The sequence below is a fragment of the Camelina sativa genome, chromosome 13, assembly GCF_000633955.1.
Source record: "Camelina sativa cultivar DH55 chromosome 13, Cs, whole genome shotgun sequence".
In the NCBI taxonomy this organism is placed as follows: Eukaryota; Viridiplantae; Streptophyta; class Magnoliopsida; order Brassicales; family Brassicaceae; genus Camelina; species Camelina sativa.
Genome location: NC_025697.1, coordinates 7287731 through 7307481, shown reverse-complemented (window position 1 = coordinate 7307481; position 19751 = coordinate 7287731). Strand labels below are relative to the sequence as shown.

General features: G+C 34.1%; 1 protein-coding gene and 1 pseudogene across 1 annotated transcript; one reads left to right on the top strand and one right to left on the bottom strand.

Moving 5' to 3' along the window:
* Positions 3412-5258, top strand: LOC104735737 (annotated as a pseudogene).
* On the bottom strand, positions 9848-18080 carry LOC104769990 (protein EXPORTIN 1A). Its single transcript, XM_010455580.2, has 32 exons — positions 17982-18080; positions 17209-17325; positions 16937-17029; positions 16769-16840; positions 16507-16614; positions 16314-16396; positions 16045-16183; positions 15892-15960; positions 15723-15800; positions 15518-15580; positions 15380-15424; positions 15121-15228; positions 14894-14992; positions 14551-14754; positions 14354-14413; positions 13978-14088; positions 13595-13692; positions 13361-13469; positions 12985-13050; positions 12802-12900; positions 12642-12722; positions 12478-12567; positions 12257-12342; positions 12077-12157; positions 11803-11985; positions 11592-11658; positions 11372-11482; positions 11156-11263; positions 10934-11071; positions 10688-10825; positions 10484-10588; positions 9848-10387 (listed from the first exon to the last, which is right to left on the bottom strand). Exons 1-32 carry the CDS (start codon positions 18078-18080, stop codon positions 10265-10267), a joined length of 3231 nt encoding a protein of 1076 aa, XP_010453882.1. The 3' UTR covers positions 9848-10264.

Below are 19751 nucleotides of genomic sequence, written 5' to 3'. Positions count from 1 at the left end.
TTGTATATACAAGATCTCTCAACCTATTTCTTTCTTCTCAATCGGTTTATTTTAAGGAATATGCACAAACTAACAAGAATAAAGAAACTAACCATGAATAAATAGTGTTGATCAGAATTGTACAACTTCATTACCCTAAAACCTTTGTCTTTCTCCTTTTCTCTTTTTTTTTTTGTTTCTATCTCTTCTCCTATTTTCCTTGTTGCATCTACCGACAAACTCTGACAAATTTGGTCTTGTCAATCTCTTCGTCTCTTAATAAATCTAGGCTGCCATGAGCTTTCCATATTGATGGGTTCTCTCTCCCTCAAATTGCAAACGATTGTTTTTTTTCGCCGGATTTCAATCTTTTTAGAATCTCCGTCTTCATGTTTTGTTTTCATAATGCTTGTCATTTTTTTTGTAACACACTATTTTTTCAAATTACAAGTGATAGCAGAAGATTTCTCTCTTTAGTAAGCTGCTTTTTTTATTCCATGTAATTTCTTCTAAAATATGTTTTTAATGTTAAAAACACGTTTATTTCCAACACTTTAATAGTATACATGATATTATTTATAAATAATATGTTTTATTCATAAATAACAATAAGTTGCTGTATCTTTATCTTTTGTTTGAAAATAATTTTAATTTTCTCTTTATTAAAAAAAAAACATTAGTTACCTAGGTTTTCTGATTAATTCGTTACCATCTCTTATTAAATTCTTTTTGAATTAGTAGCATCACTTTTGTTTTATTGAGGTTGTTTTAGAGTTTATTTGTGTTTTTTTTTTTGTATTTGTTCGTTTAATAAATATGAGATGAAAAAAAGAAGCACCGACAATGTTAATGATGCCGGCCTTCTCCGCCATATACATTGTTTGAGAAGTTATTGATGAAAGATATGTGAATGTCTTAATGATGCGGACCTTCTCCGTCGCGTCCGACTGATGGACATAATATGATTATTAATAAGATGGTCCAGTAATAACGTTTGGGGTTTGCAACCTCAAATACAGATGAACCACAAATTTTACCTACCAAAACAATAAATGGTATTATGGTATTATTCTATTACTAATATTTTGAAAGTGCATTATAAAATTAATTTTAAACCTTATTAAAATAACATCAAATTATCACTATAAATAAACATTTCAAAAACAAATTAGTAATAGTTTTTTAGTGTCTCATTTAAGATAAATTGGATTGACAATATTTCACAGTTACATCACAAAAATAATTATAAATTTCAAGAAGCACGAAACTTGATTTATAAAAGGTTACAATTTAAATTTTTTACTTGGAATAATCTAGTTCTTTAGTTGAACCAAAATTTTTTATCGAATATAAATAGTAAGAAATATTTTAAATATTAAAGAGATTAAAGAGTTTAAACATAATGTTATTTTAAATCATTTTTAATAGTATTAATCTCTATACTATTAAAAGAAAAGTACATATGAGTTAATGACATCAAATTATCACTAGAAATAAACATTTAAAAAAACATAATGTTGCTGAAACGTTCCGACCGCTACTTCTCAGTGGGCCTCATATCCAATTCCAGTCCATAGACCTACCGTTTTTAATGGGTCTCACGTCCCCTCACTAGATCCGTGAGCCCATCAATATCCGATGGCCAGTTTGCTATGTCCAAAAGGCTTTAAAAACTTGTTACCGTCCCTACAAATCACCACATAATATTTTCTTGTGTTTTGTCCTCAATCGCACAGTTCCGACAATCACTTCCTGGAACGTCACCCATCCTGGGACTAATCCAGCTCAAGCACGCTTAACTCTGAAGTTCTCTCGGGAACATAGGTGACATAAGTGGCCAAATCAATTCTTTTAAATCTCTTTGCATGTCCCTGAAACCGAAGTGTCATAGTTGTAAATCAGGAAAAATTGACTCGAAATTCTTAAATGGGATCATCTAAATATTCAGAATAGGATTTGAAAAGTATATATTAAACATAAGTGTCTAATAAAAAATGTTAAGCATATAATGTATCATTAACTGCCGAATTGAATTTTCTGTAAACATTGGTTGATATCTTCAAAACCATTTTCTATTATTGTATTCTAGTTAATAACTAAATATAGTACTGTTGAAATATAACATTTGCCAATTAATAGTATAGATATATGTTTTTTCAAATTTCAAATTTGTTATGCATATAATTAATAAGAATATATATAGATTAAAGGATGATAGAAAAATTATAATTTTAAATCTTAACAAATTATATGGTATAGTTTAGATTAATATCTTTTTTTTTGGGGTCAAAGTTTAGATTAATATCTTAGTTTGAAATTTAACAATTAAATTTTCGTTCATAAATGATGAGAGAGAAAAATGAGTTTAATTTTCACAAAGTAATAATTATTTGAGTTTTTTTTTAATAATTTACGATTTATATGTACAGTAGAACCTCTATAAATTAAAAAATGACATAATTTGATAAAATAATAAGATAATATTTTTTTTGAAAATCTTATGTAAAAATATGGTCACATCAATATCATAAATTAATAATGATATAAACTAATATATATATATGTACATATTTAAAAAAATTTAGTAAAATATGAATATAGTATTATTTGCTTATTCTTGAGTTTGCATTTTTGATGGTGTTGTCTTTTCAAATCGCATCAGAATATTGTGGGGAGAGACTATACTAATAATAATAAAAATTATTATTGAAGCTCATCTTTAATATTTTTTATTATTTTAAAAAAATGTTCAAAACTATGAAAACAAAAAAAATATATTCATAAATTAATAAAATATTAATTTATTGGTATATTGATAATTATAAATTAAAATCTCTATAAAATAATAAAGTTTCATGGTCCCAACCTTATTAATTTATAGAGGTTTTACTATATAGATTTTGGGAATAATATTTTTCCCTAATGAGAAATTAGGAAATTGTTTTCAAGACCATTCACATTTGATGCAAATATTTACATTAACATGTTCAAGAATATATGAGTATTGATGCTTGAATAGTATAGATAGACATATTGGTCTTTAAAACAGATTATATAATTATACTTATATTGGTTTTTTTAATAATAATATTTTCTGACACATAATATAATTACCTTTAAAAAAGAAAACTTTTTTTTTGAATGAATGTAAAAATATATTGAAAAAAAACTAAACTTAAAGACAAAACAAAAATTTATTTTTAAAAACAAAACAAAAAATTAAAAAAGAGAACTTAACCAAACTTAAAGACAAAACAAAAAATTATTCGGCATTATGTCATGAAATTTTAAAAACCGGAATACTATAAACAAAAAGTGTAATTTAACTAAACTAAATTTTTAAGAAAGAGTATATAAATAATAACACCACTCACTTTTTACATATAAATTTACAATTTAGGAAAATATTAGTACGTGTAATTTGTAAACGAGTCAAAACCAAGTGTTTGGTTAAAGGGAGGGAGAGTGAGTAACAACAACCATTCATATCCCTATTTAACGACTTCGATCATGGGAATTGGGAATTGTCTAGCACTCTCTTTACTTTTTAGTGTTTGCTAACAAACAAAACACCATGGCCAACTCCCACGTGGCAGTTCTCACTTTCCCATTCGGCAGTCACGGTCAGGCTATCCTCGCCGTCACCCGCCGTCTTGCCACGGCAGCTCCATCCACCGTCTTCTCCTTCTTCAACACTGCACAATCCAACTTGTCGTTATTCTCCAGCCATCGTCCGGCGAACATTCGAATCCATGACGTGTCCGACGGTGTTCCTGAGGGACACATGCTCTCCGGGAATCCACTGGAGGCGGTTGAGCTGTTTCTCGAAGCAGCGCCGGAGATTTTTCGGAGAGAAATCGCGGTGGCGGAGAATGAGGTTGGAAGGAAAGTGACATGCATGCTTACGGACGCGTTCATCTGGTTCGCTGCTGATATGGCGGCGGAGATGAAAGTGTCGTGGGTTGCTTTCTGGACTTCAGGACAAAACTCGCTCACCGCTCATCTCTACACAGATCTCATCAGAAAAACCATCGGTGTCAAAGGTGATTTTAATTGTTTTTTTGTTCATTAAACATGCTAGTAAAGGTTACAAGAATCACATGTCACCCATAAAAGGTTATTCAAATTTTAAACAAACGTAATAACAAGATTCCTAAGGAAAAAATATATATATATACATGTTAATAATTAATGCTTTGATACCTGTCTAATTTACAGAAATAGATGGACGTATGGAGGAGACATTAGGGTTTATTTCAGGAATGGAGAAGATTAGAGTCAAAGACATACCAGAAGGAGTTGTGGTTGGGAATTTAGACTCTGTTTTCTCAAACATGCTGCAGCAAATGGGGCTTGCTTTGCCTCGTGCCACAGCGGTTTACATGAACTCTTTTGAAGATCTAGATCCTACATTGACTGATAACCTCAGATCGAAATTCAAACGTTACCTGAGCATCGGTCCTCTCGCGTTGTTATTTTCTACACCGGAGAGAGAGACACCAGTGCACGATCCTCACGGTTGCTTGGCTTGGATCGAGAAGCGGCCCACTGCTTCCGTAGCGTACATTGCCTTCGGTAGAGTCATGACACCGCCTCCTGGAGAGCTTGTGGCGATAGCACAAGGATTGGCACTTTAAAGTGCCTTTTGTTTGGTCGCTCCAAGAGAAGAACATGGCTCATTTACCAAAAGGGTTTTTAGATCGGACAAAAGAGCAAGGGATGGTGGTTCCATGGGCACCACAGGTGGAGCTGCTAAACCACGAAGCAATGGGTGTCTTTGTGTCGCATGGTGGGTGGAACTCAGTGTTGGAGAGTGCGTCCGCAGGTGTACCGATGATTTGCAGACCGATCTTCGGGGATCATGCACTCAATGCAAGATCCGTGGAGGTTGTGTGGGAGATTGGAATGACGATTACTAATGGAGTTTTCACAAAAGATGGATTTGAAGAGTGTTTGGATCGTGTATTGGTTCAAGATGATGGCAAGAAGATGAAGGGTAATGCTAAGAAGCTTAAAGAACTAGCAACAGAAGCTGTCTCTACGAAAGGAAGCTCCTTTGATAACTTCAGAGGATTGTTGGACGAAATTGTGAAAGTTTAATTCAATTAGAGTTTGAATAAATAAAGGGTTAAACCACATCCACTACTAGCTAGTTTGACTAGTTGTTATCTTGCTATGAGGGCGGGAATATCGATATGTAATATCGATATATTTTCTAAATTTTATATGCGTAATATGGTTTTATAAATGTAGAAAATTGAAGCATGTTCGAACTTAAAGTTTAATTCTTATGATAGAATCTTAGAAATATAAGATACTAGATGAGGATCCGCCGGGTTTAAAGTTTTATAAATGAAATTAAATTTATTAAAATTTATTGTATGTTATATATAAATTTTATTTTGTTATAATACACTAATTTATATCCATTTACGAATTTTTTATGTATGTTACTATTAAAAATTACAAATTTTTTTATGTATGTTACTATTAAAAGTATATTATTATACCTAAATGTACTCTTGAATGTTACAAAAATATTCTTTATCACCATCTAAAAACTGTCTATATAAATACATTAAGCCAAGTATATTACTTTCACTTCTGCATAGTTTCTTAATTACTAAAATTATTGGCTCAAAAAACATATTACATAATATACAATTCAATGATGTATCATCACAATAATGTATGACCACCATGGAGAAAACATCGGCTCCGCCTTCATCCCCTTATGGAGAGAACCTTGCGTCCAACCTCCTCCACCATGGAGAGAACTTTGGCTCCGCCTTTCTCCCTTGGAGAGATAACCTTGCGTCCAATCTCCTCCACCTTCCTTCCTTGCGGAGATAACTTTGTGTCCAACCTTCTCTACCATAGGGAGAACCTCGGCTCTGCCCTCCTCCTATGTGGAGAAAATATGTTCACGTCTTTTTGCTATCTCAAAATGGCTTGTTCCGACAACTAATTAAAGTAAAAACAATTTTCTAACTTCACAAAAAAAATCTTTTGATAGTAACTAATGTTAAATTTCCCAATGTATTGGTGACAATAACTATGCCAAAGTGAAAGTAAAATAGTTGGCTTAATGTGTTTATAGAGAACATAATATACTCATCAATGATGTATCATCACAATAATGTATGACCGCCATGGAAACCAAACTCTGCTTTACGTAAATTTGCCAGAGTAAAAACCTCGGCTCCGCCCTCATCCCTTATGGAGAGAACCTTGCGTCCAACTTCCTCCATTATGGAGAGAACCTTGGCTCCGTCTTCCTCCCTTGGAGAAATAAACTTGCGTCCAACCTCCTCCACCTTCCTCTGTTGGGTAGATAACCTTGTGTCCAACCTTCTCCACCATAGAGAGAACCTCGGCTCTGCCCTCATCCTGTGTGGAGAGAAAATGTTCACGTCTTTTTGCTATCTCAAAATAGCTTGCTCCGACGACCGATAAACGTCAAAACCTTTTTCAATCGTCATAAAATCTTTTGATAGTAACTAATGCTAAATTTCTCAATGTATTTGTGGAAGTTTCTTTCACACACCATGATGTAGCCTCTGTCTCTGTAACGCTTCAACTGCCACATTGTTTAGTGAGTCCATGTCTACTCTCAGTCAATGGGCCCACCTTTTCAAGTGGACCCTACATTTATTTCCGACTTGTGGACCAACCCATATTCGATGGCCGGTTTGTTACGTCTGGAAGTCTTTAAAAACTTGATTACCGACCTTACAAATCAACAAATGATATTTTCTTGTGTTTTGTCCTCACTCGCACAATTTCGACAATCACTTCCAGAAAGATCACCCATCATGAAGTTCTCTCAAGACCCTTGACTGAAAAAATAAGTGCATTTTGGTGACGTATGTGGCTAAATCAATTCTTTTAAACATTTCCGCAAACCAGGGTGTCAGAGTCTTTGAGCTCCTATGAATCTATCAACAACGATTTATTTTTTTCCAATCTATCTATCTATGTTTGTTGTACACTTGTGTTTGATTAGCCTATTTTATCAATTCATTAGGTTGATGAGCTTCTATTCGTTATCTCCCTTTGGGATTGAATGAATAATGGTAATAATTATGTTTGCAAAAAAAATGAAGTGTTTATGACCACCCAATCAAGGTTGAGAAATTGAAAGAAAATTCATTTGGCATAATTAAATAAACAATAGAAAATTATAAGCACGTTAATATATGAATCCCAAATCATTCAAAGATTAAAATATAAATTAAAATAATCTAAAAATACTACAATAAATTTTAAAATACAGTATTAAAAAAAGAAGACTCATATATTAATTTTTTTTTTGGTCAACATATTAATCTTATCTATTCCCAACTGAAAAGGTAGAAAGTAGTAGAAAATTTTGGCTTAAGAAAAAAAAAAAATTTACCTTCCCATTAAAATATATTCCCAATTAAACAAAGTTGAAAGCAATGTTTTTGAATAAATTATTTAAATATGAGGCGATTGATGTAGTATTTTTACTTCAATTAAATTATCAATCCATAATCTGCATTAATCAACTCCTTAAGAATACGCAAAGTTACTTAATCTATTCTTAACAAGAATTGGTTTTGTTGTAACAATCTTAACTAGCAAACAAATTAAAGAAAAGAAACAGAACACAACTAACAACAAACTTTAAATCAAGATTAAACAAGTGAACCTTGAGCAAGGTAATTGACTTGGGAGATAGCTAACCAATCTTAGATGTCCAGACAACAATCAAGAACAATCCTATGGCTAAGAACACTAATGCAAATCAATCCATTTCCATGGTAGAGATTCCTATGCTAATCAAGTGATAATCAACTTTTTCCAAAGGCAATCACAGAGCTAGCATGCATTAAGAACAAGTCTTAATACCACTAAGCACCCTAATCATCAATTTTCATTGGCTAGGAGTGCAAAGCCCTTGAATAGCTTGGTTCAGGAATTTCATCAAACACCTTCTGGGCAATGGAAATCTTAATGTCTAGATTCAAGCTTGATCAAGGCTTTCTAGCATTATTAACACTAAACAAGATAGGAAACACATAAATAAGGCTCTAGACATCAAAGATCAATCATCTATCTCCCTAATCTACCTAGCCCAAAGTTCTAATGATCTACTCACTCATCATCAAGATCACACAAATGAAAGAGTTTGATCTTTGTGAAATCATAATAAAAGATTATAGATTAAAAGATTTGAAAGAGAAATTGCTATAAAAAACTTAAAAGTACTCAATCATTCAACAAACCAAGAGTAAACAAGCTTAAAAACTCTCAATGGCTGCTAAACAATAGATAAGATAAGAGATCAGTCTCCCCTTAATAGGATTAGAGTATTTATAGGAAAACAGAAAAGGATCCGGGTCAACCCAAAACGAACTGGGTCAAACCCGGATTAAAACTAAAACAAGTGTGGATTTAGGTGAACCGGGTAAGCTTGGACCGATTGAGATGGCCGATTTGGATGGCCGGGCACACTTTGGCCGATGGTGGTGGCCGCTGGCGTAAACAGTATTTTCTCTTCTTGAGCTCCATCGGCCATGGCTCGGCAGATTGATGAAGTCGCGTGGCTCCAGCGGTCATGGCTTGGCCGATTGAGCTTGGTCGATGGTGTAAACGATGTTTTCTCTTCTTGAGCTCCATCGGCCATGGCTTGGCCGATTGAAGCGGTCGCGTGTCTCCAGCGGTCATAGCTTGGCCGATTGAGCTTGGCCGATGCTGTAAACGATTATGCACGTTCACTCTTCACTCGGTCACCGTTTGGCCGCGTCTCTTGGCCGATGGAGATGGACGAGCACACTTTGGCCGATGGTGGTTTCCTGATTCCTTCACACTTCTCCAATTCCACTCCTCTTTGCTTCTTTGCACCAAAACAAGTCCAAATGCTCCAAATGTAGTGAGATTACTCCAAGAACCTGAGAAATGAGACACTAGATGCATATGCTCCTAACACAACCTAGAATGACAAGATTATGCAACAAAACTATGCAAAAACATGACTTAAATTCCAACAAAAACACAAGATATCAGCGATCTTTGATTATATAGAAGTGACTACAAAATTTAGAATTAATAATTAAAAGTATATTTTCCTTAATCCTTTTTTTTATTTTTAATAATTAATCACTAAAGTTTAAAATAAGTAAATAATATTATAATTTTGAATTTTATGAAATAAATCTATATATAATCTCCTTATAATTGTTTTAAAAAACTTTGTTTTTTTCTAAATTCTGAAATTTTTTATAATTATATTTTTAAAAACAAAATATTTTTTTTTGTTGTAATCAAGTCCTTCCTATTAAATATTTACACATGTCAAAATCTCATATTGATAACTTGACACATGTCAAAATTTTGTTAATGACTAACTTTCAAAATCCAACTTTATATAATAAGATAGTCACTTTTTCAGTTGTCTTGTTATATATTTTATCTTTAGGTATTATGTAAAAAACCATAAACTCTTATTAAGTATGAAAATATAAGATATGTTTGCATACAAAAAAAAAAGAAAAAGATATCATGTTCGTTTTCCTAATTTCGTTCATGCCTATAACTCACTTAAATTTAAGAAACCTTAACGATGATTTGCATGCATGGAGAACATGTAATAAGATCAACTTGAATATATTTAGTATCTGAATTTTTCAGTTTAACCCAGGAAAAAAAACAAGTGTAGAGAGCAAATGTGAACTTTGCAATTAGCATAGATAAAGAAAGGGGAGTATTATGTAGTGAAATTGTAGTTTTAAACTGTAGTTTTGCAAATAGCATGGATAAACAAGTTGATTATCATATGGTAGACAAAAATTTTGGAGCACATTTTTTAAAGTGACTGATTTTAATGAGAAACCTTACAAGATAAGATAATAGTAATAGAATTAAGAAAATCTTAAAAGAAAAACATCTTGCACCTAAAACGCGAGTTATCTGGCAATAGAAACAAACCCGAAAAAGGTCTAATATTTAAAGCAAAGCAAAAAAAAAGGAGCCAACCATATGATAATAATAACTAGAGAAGAACCCTAATGTTTAAAATCTACGTTAAACCCAATTAATTATCCAAAACAAAGACACTAATTTATCCCCAAAAAGATTTCTGTTTTCTTAGCTTTTCCAATCCTCAAAATCGAATTGAGTAAAGGCTTCGAAGAAAGGCAGCAGCAGAGATACAGTCGGGGAAAATAATCTCTCCTCAACTCTTTCCTGTTTTCAAAACCTACTATTACAAAAAAAAATTCAGGGAGCTTCTTCTTTTTCTTGTATAGCCTTCTTAATTTTACGAGTCCACCATCTCGTCTTGAATCTCATTAGGAGCAATGAGCCCAGGAATAGAAAGCATTCTTTGACGCTCTCTCTCTCTCTGCGCAGCTGCTTCCTCCGCATATAGATCTTTGTTATCCTGAGATTAAATATTCAACAAATTGACTTAGGCTTTATCGGTTTTGACTTCTTTAAACCAATTTGAATGGCTTTGCAGAAGACAATGTATATTTACCTGAGAGGAAAATTCCTTAGACTGGACAAGGAAATCACGAATATTATTCTTAAAACCAGACGGGTCATTTCTTGACTCGTAAAGTCCATTCACAAATTGTGTGACCTGTAAAGCACATTTATTGACATTCAACTATACAGATTTGGGAAGAGGAATCAAGAAGAACAACTGTAAAATCAACTTCTGGTTTTAGTTTTTATTTACCTCTGCTGTAGTCATGTTGGGGAATGAAGAGCTCAGTAGCTTAATGGTGTATTCACGAACAAACGCAGCGTTGTCAGGATACGGGTAAGGTACGGTTGCAGCATCCCACAAAGGTTCCGTCAAAGAACCGCTCTCAGCCTGAAATATATAATCAACGAACATCTGAGTGCATAGAACTACCCATTCCCAAGCAAACAATTACTTAAGTTATCAAGTAAGATACAATAAAAGAAGAGATGGTTTTACCAGGCAAAACAGATGCTGCAGCACCAACACATGCAGCTTGAAGCCAGGCTTATGGAAGGTATCGGTCAAAACGGCAAAAATTTCTTGCTCGATTTGCATGAAGTATGACCGGTAGAATTGAATGCAAAACTCGGATTGCTGTCACAATCAGAGGCAAATATTAGAGCAGGCATAACATATGCCACAAACACAGAACTAAAAGAAGGAAAATAAACACCAAACCTGAAAATTTTTCAGCATCTCAAGCAAAAGATTAAGCCCAGTTTCAGCAATATTTCTCTCAGTATGTCTAAATGCCCAGATAATTGAATCCATCACTAGCTTCAGTTGCTGTTGCAAAATGACAAGAAAGTCAGAAGGATAAGCATATAATGAGAGAAGGCCACAAGTCCTTCGATCACGTAGAAGTATAATAGATGCATGAATATATTCACTAACCGGAGTTGATAGCTTTATCAAGGCAGGGAAACAAAATGTAGCAATTGCCCGAAGTAGTGAGAAAAACTTGAGGCGATGTTCTGGATAATCCTCGAAGTTCTTAGTTATCATCTGCAGAAAGATGAATGAAAGGTGTCAATAAAATATACAAAGCACATGTAAGACTTCCATGCAAGTTTTCTTTCAGCCAGTCAAATACACAATTCATAAAATCTGTTACCTCCAATGTACACTGGAATACAGCTTCAAATATGTGAGGCACGTCTTCTAACATTGTCGCCTTGTACCTGAAAGAAAAAATCCAAATAAAATACTGCAGCATGGTAAACATCTATCTAGAAAGATGCAGATGGTAAACTTCAGCCAGATCTTCCAATCTTTTTACAATTACAGTCGATTACACACATCAAAAAAATAAAAAAGAGGCATACTTGTTTATAATCGTTGCAAAGAGTGAAAGAACTTCGGATTCCCTAGCATCAGGTACATTCCTCGCATAGTCACCAAGTACTGATTCCATCATTGGCGGCACAAATTGTTTCCCTATGTGTGGTTGGTCTTCAGCTTTGTCTAAAAAGGTTTCTATCAGCTTAAGGGTTTCCCTCTTAACAGATCTGTATAGCAAAGATTTACAATATAAATTATTCGAGTTTTTAAAACAACGGCATCTAGAACTGTATCTTTGGTGCAACAAGCCATCCAAACCTTAGGAGTTTTACAAAAGACGTCTTGGAAGCATATGGTCCTCCCTCAGTAATGTTGGTTGACACAAGCTCACTGTACATTCTGGTGCAGCCATGGAACAAATAAAATGAACATCAGGTAAAAGAAGTAGAGAAAGTGTACTATAACTATTAGCGCTATATCGATGTGTCAGGAATTTACCTGTATACATTTAACATATCCAAGAAGATCAAGGAAATTTGGGTTAAGAAGTATGTTCCCAGCGAAGTAGCAGCACTAGTATTAGTCTGCAGAGAAAAACACATGTTTATAGTTGGACCTTGCAATCAAATCAACAATTACCTAAACACAGAGAGGCACAAACTTAGCTATAATAATGACATGAATTCACGTGATTGGGAGGAATACGTAAGAAATCAGACCTGAAGGATGTTAAGCACTGTACGTATCACACCTGGATCCTTGAGGAATTCTACACTTTGGCGTGCCTGTCCTATGATTTCTACCCATTTCTACATTGTATAGGGGAACAGTTTTAGCCAGATATATAAACAAAGCTTAACAGCCACATATGTAATTAACAAACCTGGTTGGGGAGTGCCATCAACCGCTGGAGATATTCATCTCTCTTCTGAGGATCTGATTCTGCTTGGATCATATTACCAACCTGGAGAAAGAAAAACAATTAAATCACAACAGCAAAACAGCTCTGATTGGCATGCGAGAAACAAATTTGGAAAACTTACTGATTCGTAAAATGAGTGAATTTGATGTGGCTCAAGATCTTGAACTGTCGTTGCAAGGCCTGATAGAAGTTCAGATACAAATGGTTCATTCTCTCCAACCTGAAAGCGCAAAGAACTTTAACTGATCTCTCATTCAGAAGACAACGGAAATATTAAAGGTGGATTACAGACAGCGATACGTACCTGTATAATAACAAATTTCCGCTTGCACTTCTGAACTATTTTCAAAAATGTATCACAGGCCATGTCCTGAAAGGGAAACACAAGTATTAAGTATCTATGATTCGGATGGTGCAAGTTCTACAGTTTTATGCACAAATACTCGGTAAAAAAAAAGACTTTAGATGCTAGCTTAAGATTATAAATAAATTGCTGCATCGTGAACTACACGAAAATTTAAAACTTGACATAGTTTGCAGCCAATATAACACCCAGCATCTTATAAAGATGTTATTCACAGATTTTAACAGCGAATAACACATCATTTAATCTGAGATTCCACCTGGAAAACTGTATCTCAGAATATATAAAGCTTGGGATAAAGGTTGGGACAAGCTACCTGAACACCGGGATGTGTCTCATGCATGAATTCAAACAACTTGTTCACTACTGTCTTCAAGAACTTCCAATGGGCCCTTAAGAATCTTGGATACTGTCCAACGACATACCTGCAACCAAGCCAAAATAAAAGAGAATCTTTTTAGTTAAGTATAAATAAATCTAATGCCGCCTTGAAAAATATAGAAGATACAGCATGATAGAAGTACAGCAACCTAGGCAGAAACAGACTTACATGATGTTGCTCGCAATAACGGCTTTATTGTCTTTTCCTTTGGTAATTTCACATAAATTCAACAAATCACGAATGACCATCACCAAAAACCTGTTTTCCTGAAGAAAAAATGGAGTTTAACAATAGTTCCCAACAACAATGTTGAACAAACCTTCCCAAAACAAAGCCAGGAGCAGTCAAGCCGATATTGATATATCATGAAATGTGGGAGGGTAATGAAAGAAAATAATTAACAATAAAGGTTGACACTGTCAAAAAAGTAAATTATCTTGAAAACGAGTATGACATTTCTACTGTTTTGAAAAGGTACTGCATTACAAATAAGAATGTCTACTGATATGAAAAGAAAATGGAGTCCAGCTAAGCTCTAGCATAAAATTTACCTGATCTTCAGCCATAGATCCGGAAATAGACCCAATAGCCCAGCACAAAGTGTTCAAATTGTTCCATGCCCATTCCTCCCCGCTTAATTGTTTGTTTAGCTTCCTCAACATCTTTAAAAAGGAGCAATCAGAAGTTCGCATCAGCACAACAGCATGGAACATACCAAAGTAAGCATACATGTCTACCAGAAAATCTCATACCTAATAACACACCCACATTTAAATTGCTAAATATAGGGTACCACTATAGTAGTTCACAATATAACACGGATAAACTCATTTCATACAAACCATACTTGATCATAACCCTCTTAACTGCTAACCCTCAATATTTCACAAATTAATATAGACCAATATCATCATGGTGACACTGTACCTGCTTCTCGGTATCATCATGGTCAAGGTGTGAAAGGTAGATTAATGTCTCCCGCATAATCTGCAATTGTTCAAACAAGAAATGGGATAAAAATGAAAAAGGATCCAAATAAATAAATTTCCCCGAGCTATAACATGGCACTGCCCCTACCCAACATATCTGAAGAAGAGAAACATGAACTGAACAAGAATTGGTACCTTATACTGGACAAGAACATCATTGTCCTTCATGGTTTCACGGACGATGTTCCCATTTTCATCTTCAACAATAAGTACTTCTTCAGGCTTCGCCATGCGGTTAATCATTAACCCTCTTAATTTGGACATTGGGTTAGAATAAAGTTGACGCCGCTGCATGACTTGAGAACCAAGGCCATCAACCATACCAGGAAGGAAAGGCATCTGGTAATATACAAGTCAAAGCCCAAGGTGAGTGACCAAATCAAAGCAAGGAAAGTTTAATAAATACAATATACAAGTATAGTATCAAGCTTATATAAAAGTAAAAAACTGATCATGTTAGTCAAGGAATCCATCATACCTGCAAGCCCATCATGCTTACACTTACTGCAGGGTTATCAGAATTATGATGTGCATCAAACAGCTCCAAGACCAACGAGTTCCAATAGTCCAAACAAACCTGCTCAATCGACAAGTAAGCAGAAACTGTCATCTTTCAGACACGAGCAAAGACATGAGAGCATTACTAAGGAAAAAATGAAACGTACAACAGTATTAGCAGCAATTTAGCAAAGACAATCTACATACCTTAAATACTTCAGTGTCATCAACATATGATATATTAATGAGATACTCAAGACCAGCAAGTAATAAAGCGACAACTTCTGGCGCTGATTCTAGGACTCGAATATGAAACTACACAGATAGTAAAATCATTAAAAAAAATAGATGATGAAAAAGTAAATACTGGAAAGCATTAAACACAAACCATGAACCATCATTATACATATCCAGAATATAATAAATCCAACATGAGATATCTAACTCCACAAAGAAAACGATTTACCTTGAAAAAGGAGGTGAAAAACAGTGCCAGGTTCTGGATAAATGCCTAGAGATGACATAAGATACATAGTCATAACCTTAATAAGTTACTCAAAATTAATGGCCTGCCTTGAAACCAAGTGCTCGAGAAAATACTTACTTGTTCGTCACCACTTCCATTTGAATAGGCCTCAGGGATATTTGTACTCGGTGGGAGAATTGTCTGCAAGTACGAGAAGAAGTGTAGAGGATCAGGCAAGAAGCAAAGACAAACAAGAAGTATACTAAAGGCACTACATTAACTTAGTAAGAATGAACAAAAACAAAAAATAAATAAATAGAGCACAAGAAGACAATTAATTTACCCGCAGCTGCCCTATAAATATGGTGTACATGTTGACATATTGGACATTGTAGAAGTCCCCAAAATTAAGAGCTGCAACCTGGCAGACAAAATTCGAGCCAATAGAGATATAAATAATACATCCAATTGACATTGGGAATCAGGAAAGGCTGAATTAAAAGCGGAGGTACCTCAGTCAGACATTGAAGAGTGAGGTTCCTATATGCTGGAACAGGAAAAAATTTAAGGAGGGTCTCAAGCTGTAAACAACCAGAACAGCAATCAGAACAACATAATTGTGGTACCAATTAACATCAATCTATGACTTATGTCAAGTATATTACCAAAGGAGACTCAAAAATATAACCCAATGGAATCCAGGAAAGATAGGCATGCAACGCAGACAGAGTTGCACGTATAAGATCCTGTCTTTGAGAAGCTGAGAGGACATATAGGCATAACTCATGAATGAGTTTAAACTCGCTGCACATAGAAAAGCACAAATAGATAAATAATGAGAGACAACGTCACTTAACCAACATATACAAGATACTATAGTTTGACCAAAAAAAAGAAAAATTCACTATGCTAAATTTGAGATTCTCAAATAGACCTGTTCAGAGATTGTTTCAGCTCTTTAATCTTCTGCAGAGTCATTTCTCCTCTTGAGAAATCAAAAACCTCTTCGCTAAGGAGCTAAACAAAGGAAGAAAATGTTATTTTTTTTCCAGTGAGAACTGAATATGAAATCATGTAAAAATTTTTACTTTCAAAATGGCCATGCATATTCATGTAAAAATTCTTACTTTCAAAATGGCCATGCAATTTTCGCAGATAGTTTCGCTAGTTTTAGCAGCCGCAACTAGATCAGGAATGAAGCTTGTCCACTTTGCCGGCCAATCATGTTTCACAATCTGTGCATTTATTACAATATATGTTATGCCAGAAGATAAAATAAGCCTATGGGTTGGATCGAAGTTTGTAAGCATTAGCAAGCGAAACGAAGTAGATAAGAGAAACTGCAACTAATAAATGGCATTGAATATTGTCAGGGAGTGCTGAAGATACCTGGACCAAAATGACATTTAGCTTGTTGACATAGAGCCTTTCCGATCTGAAAGATGATTCGTTACTCGAGAGCTACAAAATAAACTCATTGTTAAAACAGTTCCGCTAACGCTTCCCAGTTATATATTCAGAGAAAAACCTAAGGTCTCCAAAAGTAAAAGTATATACCTGTACAATGACCTCTGAGATGTAATTTTTCATTCCATCTCGTTGTTCAACAGGCAGTGCATTCCATCTATACTTTATAACACCTTCCAGAACCTGAGAGTGGATAGCAAATGAATATTTGCTTGTCAAGTATCTCAACAGAACAGTTTTAATTTACAGTTGGATAAGGAAACTTGGAACCACTCTCCCAAACTAGCTTAGCAGATAAACATGTACAAGTGATGTAAGAATTATATGAAACGTGGCCACAGAAGAAGGCTAATAAAACTGACCTGAAGAGCAAAGAACTTGGTATCCATGCTCTTGGTGTTTTGTAGAATGTGGACAACTTGAAGCCACATATCTGGATTAGCCTGCAAATCCCGCAAAATCTGGTCCGCAGCAGCTCTCTGAACATGGTTTGGTAGCAATGTGGATTAGTTCCAAGGTAAAAAACTCAGATACGAATGAGGTGAATGTTGACACTGAAGCAGATTCAGTAATCAGAAAAAACAAATAATCATAGCAACAAAAAAAATCGCTATTACATGGAGAAAACAAGATAATTCAGAGCCAGATAAACTCAAACCCAGAAGATAAAATTTCAAATACGATTGAAAAACTAATAGTTTCAGCCAATGCTACACCGGTATAACTGGAATACTCATCAAGCATGAAGAGATTCGTGGAGAATAGACATCTACGCAAGGAAACGATGAAGCGACAAAAGAACAACGGACTTAATTCACCAAACGAAGATCTCAATAACGCATTTAGAAGAAAAAAAACAAGCGAGTTTCAGAATGAGCAATTAAACCACTGTAATTCAACACGGTACTAAACCTTCAGACCCTGAAATCCAGATTAAAAAAACTCAGAACAAGAACGTATGAGAGAGCTAAAACCCTAACAAGGAAACGCTCCTAATTCCTACTCTTTATACACACACACACACACCCAATCGAGAAGAAGAAACACTCAAAACGATTAACAAAACACTTAATGATTCGTCCCAGCCACTCAAAATTTCCGACGAACAAGTCAAATAGCAGATAAATTGAACAACCTCTTCCTTAGATCCGGTAACAAAAAAGGCCGCAACAGTGGCATCGAGCACAGCGACGTCAATCGGCTGGCTCAAGTCTCTTAACTTCTCAGCCGCCATGGCAGATAGATGTGGGCAAGCAAAGTTCGCAGTTAGAATCTTCTTCCGGAGGTCCGATAAGACTATTATTAACAGTGAACGAGAGAGACGAAAACCCTAGGAGAGAGAAAGAGAAAAGGGGACAAAAATCTAGAGAGAGAGAGAGAGGAAGGTTTCTACAGAGCGAGAAAAGAGGGGACGTATAGATATATATATATAGAGAGAGAGAGAGAGAGAGAGAGAGAGAGAGAGAGAGAGAGAGAGAGCTTAAAATTGACGCAGGGGACGGGGAGAAAACGAGTGACTTTGTTGAAATCCTTTTCTTTTTTTTTTTTAATTTTCATCTTCTTCTTCTTCTTTCCTAATTTATTAAATTAGGAAACTTAATTAATTAATTTGAATTGACACTCAATAGTTTACTAAGACTTTCTAATTTTTTTAAAAAATGTTCTGAGACCCTTTGTTAAGTAGAGATTTTAATAATTTATTTATGCTTTTTTGTGTTATTTCAATTGATGGAGAAAAAGAAACTTCAGAAAACAAAACAGCTTTCAAAAATACTTGAATTTAAACATTCATAAAGGAATACAAACTTCTTTTCCTCTAATGCATTTTTTCCTTCTTTTATTTCTTTATATAACCTTGAGCTTAAGTGTAAACTAATTTCCAAAAGTTATCTCTTGATGATATTTTGATAAGTTTGTAACCATTGAAACACCATAGTTCTATTTTATTTTATATAAATTCAATGTTACTAAATTTTAAAATATCTAAAAGTTTAGAGTTCGAGCCAAATGTCTATTCGCGCTAAATCCAGAAAATGTCATGATAAGTTTTTAAATATTGAGACATTGTAGATTAGTTCTTTTTAATTTATGTTATAGATTCAAGGTTATTAAAATTTCAATTTCGTTGCAAATTTATAATTGACATTGTAGAAGAAATGGTCGAAATTGGTCTCTCAATACCATAACAAGTTTTTAACAATTAAAACTCTATAAATTAGTAATGATTTTTCATTTTTGTATAGATTTAGACATTTAATATGTGTACACATAATAAATTCGAGCCAAATGTCCATGTCGCACCAAAACTAAATACAATTGCATCAAAATCTGGTCTCACAATAACCTAATTAGCTTTACTCATTAAAACATAATAAATTTGTTTTTGTTTTTTACTTTGTAAATGATATTTTGGTCATATCTTTTTTAACTATGTAAAGGTCTAACCTATGATTTTTTTTTCTTTGAATTCAGACTGTTGTTATTAGGTATGATTCTGATGCATATATCAACTATTTTTACAAATATACTATTAATGTTTGGAAAAAACATATTTAATATTCAAATTGAAGAACCAATGGGTACAAAACAATTTGATATGCGGTAGATATTTTCCCCTGTATAAGATGTTTTAGTTCATAATATTATGAAATTTATTGTTAAAAAGTCGAGAGTGGTAAAATGATTATTTACATGAATATATGTGCAAATTTCAAAAGGCTCGTCAAAAACTTGTTTGGAAGACGGATTGTTTAGCTCGTTCTTCTAGATCGTTAGTGTCAGAATCTATTTTTGTAAACAATTTTTCTTTGGTTTGGGCTAGTAATATTGGAGTTTTATTTTAATTTATTGTTAGGTTAGAAAAAAAAAATTGTTTGGAAGATGTTTCAAACATGTCTGTTCTTCT

Bases quoted from the DNA above. Each gene is read 5' to 3' on its own strand.
- LOC104769990 (XM_010455580.2), bottom strand. From the start codon at position 18,080: ATGGCGGCTGAGAAGTTAAGAGACTTGAGCCAGCCGATTGACGTCGCT. The intron at 16,397-16,506 runs GTAAGAATTTTT...TCCTTTGTTTAG, and splicing joins ATTGCATGGCCATTTTGAAA to CTCCTTAGCGAAGAGGTTTT. The intron at 13,693-13,977 runs GTAAATTTTATG...TTTTTTCTTCAG, and splicing joins GATCTATGGCTGAAGATCAG to GAAAACAGGTTTTTGGTGAT.